This window comes from Hypomesus nipponensis, chromosome 5 (assembly GCF_054491055.1).
Source record: "Hypomesus nipponensis isolate SF chromosome 5, ASM5449105v1, whole genome shotgun sequence".
In the NCBI taxonomy this organism is placed as follows: Eukaryota; Metazoa; Chordata; class Actinopteri; order Osmeriformes; family Osmeridae; genus Hypomesus; species Hypomesus nipponensis.
In genome coordinates, this window is record NC_140365.1 from 13,367,531 (window position 1) to 13,382,933 (window position 15,403).

Here is a 15,403-nt window from a genome sequence, read left to right on the forward strand (position 1 = left end):
CGCTTTAGCAGATGGATAGAGGCCACACCAGCTAAACATCAAAGTGCTGAAACGGTAATTAAGTTCCTGACCAGAGACAACATTCCCCGTTTCGGAATCCCCACGATAGTGAGCTCCGACAACGGCAAGGCCTTTGTTGATGAAACGGTAAAGGGCTTTTACCAAAGGCTGGCAATTCAGCAGAGACTGGGGTGTGTGTATCACCCACAGTCACAAGGGATTGTGGAACGAGCAAACGGCACCCTCAAGGCCAAATTAAATAACATTTGTGCAGGGACAAAACTTAATTGGGTTGAGGCTCTTCCGATCGCTCTAATGAAATATCGTAGTAGAAATATAATCCCCCGCACAAGATTGTGACGGGCCGTGACATGCAAGTACTGGCGTACAGGCATCAAAACCAGACCAGAGTCAAATTTGAGGTGTCAAACTCAGATATACATGCCTTTGTGAAACAGGTCTCTAAAATCCAACAAGCGATCCACCAGCAGGAGGGGAAAAGGGCAGAGCTGTTGCAGGAGGGACGGGCCCCAGAAGTCTTTAGAATCCAACCTGGTGACCCAACCGGATTTTTGTCAAAACCTACCGGAGGAAGTTGATGAAACAAAAGTTCTGTACGTCTTCAGTCACTTCTCAAAATTCAAAAACAGCACTGGAACTCAGCAGTGTCGATGCAAAGTGTTTTATTGGTTCTCAGGTAACAAAGATTGCCAATAGAACGTGAGCGTGATCCCGGGATCAGACTGAAGTTTTCTCCGGACAATTTAACTTATATAGTCTTCTCCCCATTGTATGTTAATATGGTACGATATTTTGTTGGTTTCGTAGACATTAGGTAATCTTACAAAGCGGATCCCTTGTCTCAGGGGATTCAAAACAGGTACTTTCCTACATAGACACTTCTTCCAATTAGGCTCTTTCTGACCTTGAACATTGCTGCATTCGGCTTCTGGGCGTCAGGCCACAAATATGTCTCATAAGTTACAGCTATGCGTCCTGGTCCTCTATGAAAGCATACACATGCTCGTCTCCCCCACTCATCCTTTAATTATTCAAACCTTATTTTTGGGCTTCGTGTCTCCGACTACTGTTTAGGAATAACAATAATCAGCAAACAGCTTTGCATCTGGTTTCCTATAATATAGCATGTACTACAAAGGTGATTACAAGTTTCATTGAATCCATAAACATTAACCATATTCATAATTACAACAGTATGGTGTTTTTTTCCCACAACAAAGTGGAACACTCCTCGTAGAGACAGCCCTTATACCGTGTGATACGCGGGTTTTCTATACATGTGTGAGGTTGTCTCTTGCTGTGGTCAAGTGGTCACGCAGCAGGTCTCGGACAATACACATATAGATAGGACAATGTGCACCTTCACCTTTGGAAAGAACAACATGCAGAAAATAGTACAAACGATGAGTTATGACTGAACCACCTGTGTAGTGTTCTTCCTATGCCTTAAATTGTGGAATGTATACCGTTTAAGGACATGTTCTGGTGGTTACTATATTTGTATGGTCCAGCTCATGCATATAAAGTTCATCTGAGAGACATGTTAGTCAGTCATGCCAACCACTTTGCCTGTCGTGGTGACCTGATCCGAGCAGGTCGATTAATAAACAAAGTCAACTCTTTTTCATTGTGGTGCGTTCCTTGGCCCATCCTCCGACAGAAAATCATCTAACACCGTGACAAAAGCAACAGCTACTGCGGTACAGGTCGAGGGATCAAACACGTGGTTCCACCTAAACCACTGCGTTAAAGATCCCCGGCCCAATCCACAAACATCAACTGACACCCTGTCTGCATATTCAAAACAAAGCAATAATGTTCCAGACAATAATGAAAAATCTTCTTGTGTGTGGTCCTCCTGAACATAGGAGGGACAATAGAGTTGGGGAACACCCGGTTGGGGATTCCCCAAGAGGAGGGGATAGACAGTCTGGACCACAAACCAGATCCAGATCCAGGGGTCGAGCCAGGGAAGGTTCATCAAATGGGGCCAGTGCCAGAGGCTGCCGAAACTCCAACGGCCCCGCCAGTGAACCCGATGGTGCCACTACCCGGGCAGCCACTGTTGTGGATAATTTTATAAGTTCCGTTGTATAGTGAAAATAAATCAGAGTGTCGAAGTGAAGAAAATCCAACGTCCGAACAATTCAAAAATAAAATATAGTTGCATGCAGCGATGCGGATTCCTCCACAAAATGGCAAAATGTTATAGACATGTACACTGCAGAAGATCGAGATTTGAACAACAAGAGGGAAAAACGACTTCACGTTTGGCCGAAGACAATTCCAGACTCTCAGTCAATGCACAACTGACTGTAGTCATGAGAGACACTGGGCTAGGGCAGCGTTCATATTTAGCTCTATGCATGAATAACGTGTGTCAGTTCAACAGCTGACTCTCTGGTCCTATTAAACTACACAACATACACAATCAGGGTGACCAACAAGATTATATTAACTAACCAACAATAACATACAAACATCTAATTGAACGAACACAACAAATGAAATCCCTCGCAAGGCTGTTGTAACCAAACTATTTTCCACAAGTCTTTGTTTTTGGACATGCCGCACTGCATGCTGGGTACCCAAGGGATCTGACGCTGATTATCTAGCAGTGCTCCGACTGCGTGATATGAGTATTCGTTTTTTGTCAGCTTTGGGACAAAGGTTAAGAAACGGTTGACATTTCAAGGTTAAATTGCATGAAATTGTGCATGGTATTTCAGAATGATGTCTGCCAGTTTAACTAAACAAGTAATCAAAATTATTCCAGGTCAAAAGACTGGAATAATAATCATACCTGTGACCTTATGCTTTGCAGAACAACATTTCAACCCATTGAGCTACCGGCAAGACTGAGAAATTCTGGTCAGTTTCTGTATCAAAAAAGGAAGCCGTTTCTCCTGCAGCATGGATTGTTCGATTCGGCCCAAGTTTAAACAGCTGTAATTCAATGATCTTTTGACATATCAAGGTGAAATTGCGCATGATACTTCAGAACGATGTCATCCTGTTTAACTAAACATATATTCAAATTTAAGACGGGCTAAACGACTGCGGCTGGATTTGATCCTACGATCTGATGCTTTGCAGGTCGCCGACCGCGGCCCCGCGTGCTCATTTGACATGACTACATTACATAAGTATTTCATAAGTAGGCCTACAGTGCAGTGGGCAGTGTTGAAGATATTTAAACAACATTATATGTGTGCTATGTGTATCAGTACTACAGTATTTAAATGAAACAGTCGAGTTTGAAGTATTTCTATAATCCAATGCACATCATGTCTTTTGTACAGATCAAGATGGAGAAATACAGTTTTTTCCCAGGGAGGATACAGGTGTCCTTCAGAAGAGGCCCATCAGGGCATTTACGACAGGACCCCTCTGAAGCAGCTCAGAGGATCAAAGAGAACCCCTCCCTCCAGGACAAGTCTGCACCTCAAAGGGAAGACTTGGTGAAGACCAACGCACACACTGAGGTGTTTCTGAGAGGGGGGGATGTGTCTGAGACTACAGAATACATCCTCCAGTTTGGAAAGTACAAAGGGAAGTCCTTCAGGTGGCTGCTGGAAAATGATGTAGGCTACACCTTGTACCTCATCAATAAGGTAGAGCAGGAGCAGACAGCCGGGCAGTTCAATCCAGCAGGCCACAGTAAAGACAGTCTACTGTCCTTCCTGGAGTACACCAAAGGATTCAAGGATATTGAGGACCTCCGGATGTACCTTAAAAAAAGACCTGCTGCACCCGCTGTTGCCTCTGAGGATGACAACCTTGTTGGCTTTGGTGCCAGAGGTAAAAGCACCTGGGGGGAAATTTGGAAAAGCAGAGCTGATGGGTATGCAGCTTTTATAATGGCCAAAAAGTGCGTGCAGCGCAGTAAAATGCACAATCTGCAGCAGTACCTGAGAAAGCAAAGCCACCCAATAGCATGCACACTTTGACCCCCAAATGTTGCAGCCTCAAGCTCATTCATCTCAACGCCTGCCCCTGATCTTCCAGGTCTGTTCATAACACAAATCTGGACATGAAACAAATGGACACTTCTCTAATTGTTGTAGTTTTTATGTATTTATTTTCCCATAAAAATGGTAATGTGCTCTTTGTTTTATGTCTCAGTCATGGAAGATGATATGGATCTGGAGAGGGCCATGCTGAGTCTGTCTCCTTCCAAGTTAGACACTCAGCTGAGTGAGTATGCTAAAGGAACATGTCCATACTTATATTGGTCACTTACAGACAAATGATGATTGATTATTTAATGGTATTGCTCTTTTTCTCTATTCGTTCAGTCTCACCAGCAGCAGTAGTGGCAGCTGTAACACCTGCTTCATCCACAACTAAAGGTTTACCATCAGTTTGGGAGGATAATTTTGTGTTACACAGAATTAATCTGCCATTATTGAGTTTTAATATGCTTGTTTGTTATTTTGGTCGCCTTCTGGCCTGTTCTGATGCTTGTGTTCTTTTGTTCTACTTGTTCTACTGTTCTAAGGATGTAACATGTCAGCGATGAGGGTAAGTGTTCATATGAGTTCTATTTCTGCATGCTTTCTATAAAGCTTTCATGGGTTTGGCGTGTCAATTAGTCCGGGATGAGTAAGTGTAGTGCCCTTTGATTTAAATAAAATACATAATTTAGTTAAACTCAGTTTCCTCTCCTGTGAAATCATCATCCCAAACCTTTGACTGTTTACACATGTTGGTATTGTCACTGTGCTCTACTTGCTTTCTGTCTTAGATTCCATATGAAAATGTATATAAAACCTTTTATATTTATTTGATAAAAAAAAAAAACACTTAAATCTCAAGTAATCAGGTAACATGTACATCTGTTATTATGACAATAGCAAGTTAAGGCAACAGTGACTGTAACCGATTACAATTAACGATAAGTTAGTTACCAGACTGTGGTGAAGGGTCAGATAATAACACTTTATTTTCCTTAACAGTGGGAAGCAAACCAACAGCTACACTATCGAGCCCAGCTGACTGCCTCGCTAGTGCTTCTCCTTTGAAAGGTCCATATCTATATGTTATATGTATATCTGTAATAATAAATATATTTATTATAATTACAAACATGTTTCCCTGTTATGTTTAATTAATTATTGTTTCATTTGCATCAGTGCCCTCAGCTCAGGTGAAGGTGCCTTTACCAGTGCCTCCCCAGCTGCTCGCCATGGCTCCATCCTTGATTTCACAGCCTCGGCCACGTGAGCCTGCAGTGTCAGAACAAAGTATGTCAACACAGACACACACACATACCCTGCAGTCAAAATAGTACGGGATTGCCATGTTTGACATTTTATGAACTTCAGAAAACAAATGTGTCATTTGACAACAAAATACTAAACACAGAACAGCGCCTCTTTTTCACTGACGGTAAAAATGTAATTCTAATTCAATGTAATTGAACAATATTTTTGTTATATATGTTGTGTTTTTACAGCTCCATCACACTCTGATGGTCCTCCAGCATGCGCTCATCCTCCTGTGGCACAGCCTGCTGCCTGTGCAGCTGTAATCCCCAGCTACGAGCAGGATGTTAGCCGCTGGAACTGCTCTCCACAGCAGCGGATATGGATCAAGACGGAGTTGGAGGCCATGGGACTATGTCCAGGGTCCAGACCGGTACGCCATCTGATGAATATGGTCTCCTTGTGGCGTCATCCCCCTCAACCGGAGCTCATCGAGTCCTCCTATGACCTGCCATCGCCAAAGTACTTTCAGCTCCATCCATTTTTCATCTGGAAACCAGAGCATGCCATAATGGAGAGAATGAGGAACAACTACATCCTTCCCTGTCTCCATGGCTGCCCCAGTCCCCAGGTGACGTCTTCTGGCATGGGAAGACCAAGGGTAATCCTCGGCACCAGTGGCCAGTACTATTTGTTTGCCTCTCGCCTCACCTGCAAGGTCTGTAAAAAGTACTGGTATGGTGACAAACCACAGTGGGTGGATAAGCTGCCAAAGCTTTTTTCTAACGTCCTGCCAGCATTCCTTACGCACAAGAAGGCCATCTGTAAGACAGTTATGGATGAGCTGAGACGCAGCTGTAGGTCTCCCCACGACATGGCCAACCAGGTGATGGAGATCATGCACCTCAAGTACGAGAGAGCTCACCTGGCCTACCTGCTCAGTGTGCAGAACATCAGGCTGCAGTACCCGTATGGATTCCCGTTATTGGCACCTCTCAGCAGGAGGGCTTCCATTTCCACCAGGCTCGCTGGGTGACAGGCAACAGGGTCTCCACCGAGCTGTTCCAGGCCCAGGCGATGACGGGAGTAGAGCGGTGGAACTTCCAGAGGCTGGTGGACCTGAAGCAGCCTGATGTGCTGCTGCCTGGTGTGTTTGACCCTGTTTTGACGGTAGAAATCAACAGGGCCTCACAAATCGTGACAGGGCAGGCCAAATACCCAGCACTCCACGTGACGAGCAGGGACACAGGGGAGAGGTTTGGTCTCCAGTACCAAGAGCCAGACTGTCGCCCAGTTCCACTGGACTGGGAGAAACACAAGGCAGTAAGGACAGTCTCGACAGATGTGGCTGAGGGGTCAGACCACCAAGTCTCTGAGCTGTCATCTGTAGAAGCTGTGGTCTTCCATGTCACTGCTGCCCCTGTTTCCACTATAGAGGACATAAAGGAAGACATTTCTCAGGTAATCCAGATATTTCTCTCTCACTCTCTCTCTCCCTCTCTCTCTCTCTCTCTCTCTCTCTCTCTCTCTCTCTCTCTCTCTCTCTCTCACACACACAGACACTTACTTCAAAACTTCTGCTGTCTATGATTATTGTAACTTAATGCCATACTACATCTTCCTTCAGACTGCTGACGTACAAGACCTGGCTTCAGCACAGGTCCTGCCTTCACAGCAGCAGTCCCCACAGGCTGTCCTTTTCCACCCGCCGTCTTCTACCACTACCAAAGAAGAGAGCTCTACAGATACCCTGATGGACACAGGTACAGTCATTTAAATGTTACACACAAGTCAATGTTTAATTAAGGTTTAACATAATACTTACCTTTTTGCAATGCCTTTTGCAGTTCTGCCAAACACACCACCACTGCCCCGTACAGCATCTCCCCGTGCTGCCCGCACTGGACCCATCAAAACAGGAGGCCGCATCTTTGTCCTGGATCACAACCGATGGACAGATCCAATGAGAGCTGCTATTGATGGACTCCTAGCCAAGCACCACGGGGAGAAAGACCTTCTGAAGAGGGTGGATGCTGACTATGCTGCCATGGTGCAGAGTGCCTGCACAGATCCCAACAGCCTGCTGCACCCAACAACAAGGCAGCATATCTCTCGATATGTGAAACATCTTGCCAAGCTAATTAACACGAGCTCCTCACTCAACACCAGCCCAGAGAAGCTCCTGGAGACCCAGCAGCTGTGGCAGCGTCTGACTGTCGAAAGTCAAACAGTCAGCGTGCCAGTCACTCCTCTGCCTCCTGCTCCTGTAAACCCACCCACTCCTCTGCCTCCTGTAAACCCACCTACAGTAGGTTCCACTGAGGATGCCCCACTAACCAAGGCTACAGTAGAGGTCATGGTCAAGGAAATCCTTGAAAAGCAGCAGGCAGCAATGCAGCAACAACAACAACAGCAGCAGCCTAAAAAAACAAGGACCTGCCTCGCATGTGGACAGCCAAAATCCCGCTACCTCAATGATGGCTCCTCTGTCCATTTCTTTGATCAGACTGGAGAGGTGAAGTATTTCTACTGTTCGAAGAAGGTCTTCATGTCCTACTCAGCTGAAGGCCTCACCAACCCCAGGATGGCCTTTGAGGATTTTGCTGCCACTGCCTTCTTTCAGCAGGAGTTGGAGGCCTCAAAGCAGAGAGGGGCAGAGAGAAAGAGGGTAACAGAGGAGAGAGGAAAGACAAAGTCTTTGGAGCAGCACCCTACCGGCCGTCTGTGCAGGTTCTGCCATCAGCCAGTGAAGCAAGGCCCCAACAGTCCTCACATTCATGGCAACTTTCCTGGTGTAGCTGGAAAGTACATTTACTGTCCCTCCAGAGTTTTGTCCCTCTACCAGTCACAGGGCATGGTAAAGGAGATGACCTAGAGGGAGTTTCAGCAGTCTGCCTTTTATGAGGCTGAAAAGCAGAGGTGGATGGTTGAGAAGGGCAAGTGATACACTTGCTCTCTCACACTTATTTGTAGATGGCATTTTGTGTGTGTGAATTTCTTAGTGTGTGTTACATTGTAAATATTATTTTAATTGACTTCACTTGCCGTATCTTTTTCATTGCTCAAAATAACAGTACTGTACATATTTATTTGATCACTGTATATATATATATCATTGTTCATATCCATATCTATGTACATTACTGTATATATTTGTGTTAATATTGTTCATAGCTATATTGTGGTGTGATGTTTAAGAATTATTTTAATTATTGGTTACAGTCAAAATTACAAAGCCAATAAAATCACTGCAGGTTCTGAAAATAAAAATATATGATAATCATCCAAGTGGTCTGTGTAAAATGCATTGTACATACATTCTGTGTTCTCTATCTATTTGTAAACATAAAATATACTTTTTTATAAAAGAGGATTCAAGGAAAGTCATTCTCTTAGCAGGAATACACCAAATTAATAAATCAAAACAATATTTGAATCTTTACAATGGTACTTTATAATCTTGAAATTAATCATGGGAATGAATATATCTCATACTGAAATAAGACACTTTTCCTTGGGTGGGATTCGATCCTGTTCTCTCAAATGCACGTGGAAAAGGTCACAAAAATCCTCTACGGCTACACACGGCTGGCCCCCTTATCCCAATGGGCTATACTCGCTGCTGGAAAATGTTGTGTTCGGTTACCTTATAAAAAAAAGGAAGCCGTTTTTCCCGTGGCGAGCTTTGTCAGATTTGACCCAAGAATAAACAGCTGTAATTCAGTCATATTTTGACATATCAAGGTGATTGTGGTAGGAAGATGATTACATGACATGCTCGTGATAACATTATCAAAGTTTCGTCTCCATACGGTAAACCGTCGCAGAGTCAAGGCCTCACGTCCGCTTTGGCGTCCTCTTTGTCGAAATCGTTTGCGCGTTACACGTGAACGATTTGGCTCATCGATAAACTTTTGATTACTTTTTGTCAGCATGGTCTGAAAATGATGTGTTGCAATTTTCATGAAAATCGGAGCACCGACCTAGGAATAGTTCGAAAAAGTTGGCATTCCTTAAAATACAAATGACGTAGAAACCATCATGACGACAATGACGTCACAGGGTTCAATCGAATCGTCTGCATCCATGGAATCCAATGATACCTCAATTAAGAAAAAAAGCTTCACAGTTCAAAAGTTGTGGGCGTAAACGCACCTCCAACTTTCACGCCTTGGTGGCGCTATAGAGCTTCAGGGATCGACATGAAACTTTGCTGACGATAATCAGGAGACCATTCCTAATCAGTGTGCCAAATCTCAAAACTTTGCACCAATATGTTCTGTGGGCTGCCATAGACTCCTTGTCCTAAGTATAAGGGAAAATTCCCTGACAATGGACCGTTCTCGTTACTATTAGGATTATACTGCTTGACAGCTACTGTGGCGTCGCTAAACAGATTATCCAGTGTCACTACATGCTCGATGACTGTGGCTGGATTCGATCTTACGACCTTGCAATTTAAAGGAGCACGTTTTATACCAATGAGCTATTCTGGCTGCTGGGAAATGCTGTGTTTGGTTATGGTTACTTTATTAAAAAAGGAAGCTGTTTCTCCCGTGGCGAGCTTTGTCAGATTTGACCCAAGAATAAACAGCTGTAATTCAGTCATATTTTGACATATCAAGGTGATTGTGGTAGGAAGATGATTACATGACATGCTCGTGATGACAATATCAAAGTTTCGTCTCCATACGGTAAACCGTCGCAGTCAAGGCCTCACGTCCGCTTTGGCGTCCTCTTTGTCAAAATCGTTTGCGCTTTACTCGTGAACGATTTGGCTCATCGATAAACTTTTGATAACTTTTTGTCGGCTTGGTTTGAAGATGATCTGTTGCAATTTTCATGAAAATCGGAGCACCGGCCTAGGACTAGTTCGAAAAAGTTGGCATTTCTTAAAATACAAATGACGTAAAAACCATCATGACGACAATGACGTCACAGGGTTCAATTGAATCGTCTGCATCCAAGGAATCCAATGATAACTCAATTAAGAAAAACGGTCTCACGGTTTTAAAAGTTGTGGGCGTAAACGCACCTCCAACTTTCATGCCTTGGTGGCGCTATAGTGCTTCAGGGATCAACATGAAACTTGGTGACGATAATCAGGAGACCGTTCCAAATCAGTGTGCCAAATTTCAAAACTTCGCACCAATCGGTTCTATGGGCTGTCATAGACTCCTAGTCCTAAGCATAATAATAATAATAAATATAGCTGCAAGCAGCAATGAAGGGGCCAAGCAGCATTCGATATGGAAATTCAGTAGCTAAAGAAACAAATCATAAAACACAGTCATGTCATTTTGAGACAAAATTCACTGGCTAGATGTAGCTGCCTTGTATCTACAAAGAACAATAAATCCACTTTTTCTTGACTATAAATCCCATGACAATGAAACGTTACTGATACTATTTCGATTATACTGCTAGACAGCTACTGTGGCGTCGCTAAACAGATTATCCAGTGTCACAACATGCTCGATGACTGTGGCTGGATTCGATCTTAAGACCTCACAATTCAAAGTAGCACATGTTATCCCAGTGAGCTATTCTGCCTGCTGGGAAATGATGTGTTTGGTTACTTTATAAAAAAAAGGAAGCCGTTTCTCCCGTGGCGCGCTTTGTCAGATTTGACCCAAGAATAAACAGCTGTAATTCAGTCATATTTTGACATATCAAGGTGATTGTGGTAGGAAGATGATTAGATGACATGCTCGTGATGACATTATCAAAGTTTCGTCTCCATACGGTAAACCGTCGCAGAGACAAGGCCTCACGTCCGCTTTGGCGTGCTCCTTGTCAAAATCGTTGGCGCGTTACTCGTGAACGGTTTGACTTATCGATAAACTTTTGATAACTTTTTGTCGGCATGGTCTGAAGATGATCTGTTGCAATTTTCATGAAAATCGGAGCAACGGCCTAGGACGAGTTCGAAAAAGTAGCAATTTCTTAAAATACAAATGACGTAAAAACCATCATGACGACAATGACGTCACAGGGTTCAATCGAATCGTCTGCATCCAAGGCATCCAATGATACCTCAATTAAGAAAAACGGTCTCACGATTCAAAAGTTGTGGGCGTAAACGCAACTCCAACTTTCACGCCTTGGTGGCGCAATAGTGCTTCAGGGATCGACATGAAACTTGGTGACGATAATCAGGATACCGTTCCAAATCAGTGTGCCAAATTTCAAAACTTCGCACCAATCGGTTCTATGGGCTGCCATAGACTCCTAGTCCTAAGTATAATAATAATAATAATAATAATAATAAAACTAACAGTTACAATAGGTGCCACAGCAGCTTCGCTGCTGCTTGGCCCCTAATAATAATAATAATAATAAAACTAACAATAACAATAAGTGCCTCGCAGCTTCGCTGCTTGGCTCCTAATAATAAGAAAAGGTAGAATCACTTATGTGGCTTCGCCGCTTTGCGGCTTGGCCACCAATAAGAAAAGGTAGAAACACTTAAGTGGCTTCGCCGCTTCTCGGCTTGGCCACCAATAATACCAACAATTACAATAGGGTCCTCCTGACGGAGGAAGCCTAATAATAAGAATACCAACAACTACAATAGGGTTCTCCTGACGGAGGAACCCTAATTGAAGGCTGTACAACATGTACACATAGTCAATGAACACTCTGAAATGGATTTGAGGATGATAGGTCACATGACCAAAAAGCTATTGAAGTTTCAAACTTTCCGAAATTCACTGAAAATAGTGAGGTGAAAATGAAAAAACTAAAGACTGTGCAACATGTATACATAGTTGATGAACACTCTGAAATGGATTTGAGGATGATAGGTCACATGACCAAAAAGCAATAGAAGTTTGAAATACTAAATAATTCACTGAAAATTGTTTGAAGTGAAAATGACAAAACTAAAGGCTGAGCAATATGAATGCATAGTCAATGAACACTCTGAAATTGATTTGATGATGATAGGTCACATGACCAAAAAGCTATTGAAGTTTGAAATACTAAACAATTCACTGAAAATAGTTTGAGGCAAAAATGAAGGCTGTGCAACATTTATACATAGTCAATGAACACTCTGAAATAGATTGGAGGATGATTGGTCACATGACCAAAAAGCTATTGAAGTTTCAAACTTTCAGAAATTCACTGAAAATAGTGAGAGGTGAAAATGAAAAAACTAAAGACTGTGCAACATGTATACATAGTCAATGAACACTCTGAAATGGATTTGAGGATGATAGGTCACATGACCAAAAAGCTATTGAAGTTTGAAATACTAAACAATTCACTGAAAATTGTTTGAAGTGAAAATGAAAAAACTAAAGGCTGTACAACATGTACGCATAGTAAATGAACACTCTTAAATTGATTTGATGATGATATGTCACATGACCAAAAAGCAATTGAAGTTTGAAATACTAAACAATTCACTGAAAATGGTTTGAAGTGAAAATGACAAAAACTAAAGGCTGTACAACATGTATGCATAGTCAATGAACACTCTTAAATAGATTTGATGATGATAGGTCACATGACCAAAAAGCTATTGAAGTTTGAAAAACAATTCACTGAAAATTGTTTGAGGTGAAATTGACAAAACTAATCGTTCGTTTCCTCTAGCTACAGAGCCTATATAGGTCACGTGAAAAATGATCCAAAGACTCGTAGAAAGATCGAGTCGGGAAATGAACGAATCGTTCGTTTCCTCTAGCTACCAGTACAGAGCCTATGCAAGTCACGTGAAAAATGATCCAAAGACTCGTAGAAAGACCGAGTCGGGAAATGAACTAATCACTCGTTGAGAGGACTCGCTACTCCCGAGTCCTTATAAGGATTTGTTCAAAATGAACGAATCGTTCACGAATGACACATCACCAGCACCCACAGCCTACGGAGAACCATGAATGCAGTCTAACCGTCCGTATCCGTGCGTATCCATGCGCCCGCCCAACCGTAAACGGAGACGCAGAAGCATATTTCGGCCTTAACGTATAGCAAACCGCAACTTCCGCTACTCACCGGAAGTTGCACCCATAATCATTTCTACAGTTGACCCCCTGAGAATAAGGTGGATACAGCGCCAGGTTTATTTATGAACCTGTTAAATACACTAACGTTAATACACAAACTGGCGTTTTTGACATAGCTACGCTAGCTAGCTCTAGCTCCTAAATTCACATCTGATTGTAGCCAAAGCTAGCTCTGTTACGCAGTGTTGTATTGTAACGAAGTGAAAATACTTCGTTACTATACTTAAATCGTTTTTTGGGATATCTATACTTTACTTTACTACTTATATTTCTGTTTACTTTTACTTTTACTTCGCTACATTTTGCAAAGAAAACTGATACTTTTACTCCGATACATTTTCCCTGAAACCTTTATTACTCGTTACAAAATCGAATCATGTTTAGAAAAAATGAGAGTGATGAGACCAAACGTCGAGGACTGTGGTAGAACACAGACTGCAAGCAGTTTGGCGAATCAGTGGTCCAAGCGCGCTATGACCATTTGCAAAAGCCTGGCGCCCTTAGTTACTGTTGCTACGTCTTTTGAACTCGTTCATGCACAACACTGTCTGTCAGTGTCAGTGATTCTTTTTGGAGTCATATTTTTGCGATATCCTCCAGATCAAGGCAAAATGGACTGCAATATGCAGTGGAAGGATATATCCAAAACATTAAGACCAACAACGAAGGGGACACAACAATAATCGAAGCAAAAGCATACATGTCTCAATCAAAAAATAACTCCACAACCTCTTCATTTAATGCCACCAGCACAACCTTGTAGACTGTAGTCATGTTCTGGTAACACTTTAGAATAATGGTCCGTTGTTAATGAGTAGCTATGCAGGAAGTAATAGGTAGTTCTACATTTACACTGAATTTAATACTATTAACTAATATGGAACCAAGATTAACCAAGCAGTAAGTAATAGCGAATTTAGTACAAAGGTAGTTCCTTGGTAGGTATTTGGTCCACATCACAAGTAGTTCCTGCAGGATGACAAGGTAACGCTCGAGTAATTAGTAAGGAGTTATACTGTTTTTCACAAGTAATATGCCTATAATCAGTCTAATTTTATATTTGACACACAAGGTACATGCATACATTTCTGCGAGGCACTAGTGATATTCTAACAAACATTGTAATCTCTGGAAGATTTGGTTTTGCGCTTATTGCAACATAAATACAGGATGCAAATTGTTTTTGACAAGAGAACATCAATGTTTATATTCATATCCTAAAGAGAAGTCCTCCTCAGGCGGCTACTGTAACATAAAGGTAGGCCTTTGGAGTATTAAACATGTTGAACTGACACTCAAGAGCTTATAATAGTAAACTAATCCAATCATGAGAGTGTCAGCATTACTTCCTAATTATAATGTTAAACAAATTATTAATTATTTGTAGTATACCTTGTTTAAGTTTGAAAGTTTTAAGTTTTTAAACAGAGAACATCCATCCTTTGGTAAGAGTAGTCAAAATCTCAACCTGTAGTTAACGTATTTGGGGGGATATAATATTCATAAACTGGTTTCCACAAGAAACCCATTAGAGGCACAAGCTTCTGAAAGGTTATGACCATGTTAAGACTGAAACAACAAAATTCACTTTATAGACATGTTACTTTTGTGATTAGTAATTAATTGGCTATTCTTTCTTAATTTGTGATAGTTCACAAGTAGTTCTCAATAGGATACATGTCTTTAGTAATAACCAAATACCTACCAAGGAACTACCTTTGTTGTAAATTAGCTATTACTTACTGCTTAGTTAATCTTGGTTCCATATTAGTTAATAGTATTAAATTCTGTGTTAATGTAGAACTACCTATTACTTCCTGAATAGCTACTCATTAACAACGGACCATTATTCTAAAGTGTTACCCATGTTCTTTCACCGCTGGGTAAGATCTGTATATAATATTTCAAGCTAGCAAATAACCTACAAAGATTATTATTATTATTCTTTATTCCATCTCTGGCGAGGTATCTAGCTAGCTAGCACTAGCCAGGATGGACAGTACAGTAACGTAGCAGTGTGGAGCAAGATAGCTGCTAGTAACGATATTGTTCAAGGGATGTGTGTGCATGTTGCTGAAAGTATTTCACAGTCACTGTACTGATAACTTGCTTGTTAAACTGATGATCCTGATGTAATGCTATGGCTTTATATCAGATCGCCAT

At 41.9% G+C, this 15,403-nt stretch overlaps 1 protein-coding gene and 1 pseudogene across 2 annotated transcripts; both read left to right on the plus strand.

Moving 5' to 3' along the window:
- The first annotated feature begins 3,311 nt into the window (after positions 1-3,311).
- LOC146288760 (uncharacterized) lies at positions 3,312-5,234 on the plus strand. The gene is made up of 6 exons (XM_084698403.1): positions 3,312-4,029; positions 4,147-4,218; positions 4,320-4,373; positions 4,523-4,545; positions 4,980-5,048; positions 5,157-5,234. Exon 1 carries the CDS (start codon positions 3,330-3,332, stop codon positions 3,969-3,971), a length of 642 nt encoding a protein of 213 aa, XP_084554529.1. The 5' UTR covers positions 3,312-3,329; the 3' UTR covers positions 3,972-4,029; positions 4,147-4,218; positions 4,320-4,373; positions 4,523-4,545; positions 4,980-5,048; positions 5,157-5,234.
- On the plus strand, positions 4,149-8,467 carry LOC146288761 (uncharacterized; annotated as a pseudogene). Its single transcript, XR_014755225.1, has 5 exons — positions 4,149-4,218; positions 5,157-5,267; positions 5,480-6,689; positions 6,856-6,991; positions 7,076-8,467. The product of XR_014755225.1 is annotated as an uncharacterized LOC146288761 (transcript).
- The last annotated feature ends 6,936 nt before the right edge of the window (positions 8,468-15,403 follow it).

Bases quoted from the DNA above. Each gene is read 5' to 3' on its own strand.
- LOC146288760 (XM_084698403.1), top strand. From the start codon at position 3,330: ATGGAGAAATACAGTTTTTTCCCAGGGAGGATACAGGTGTCCTTCAGA.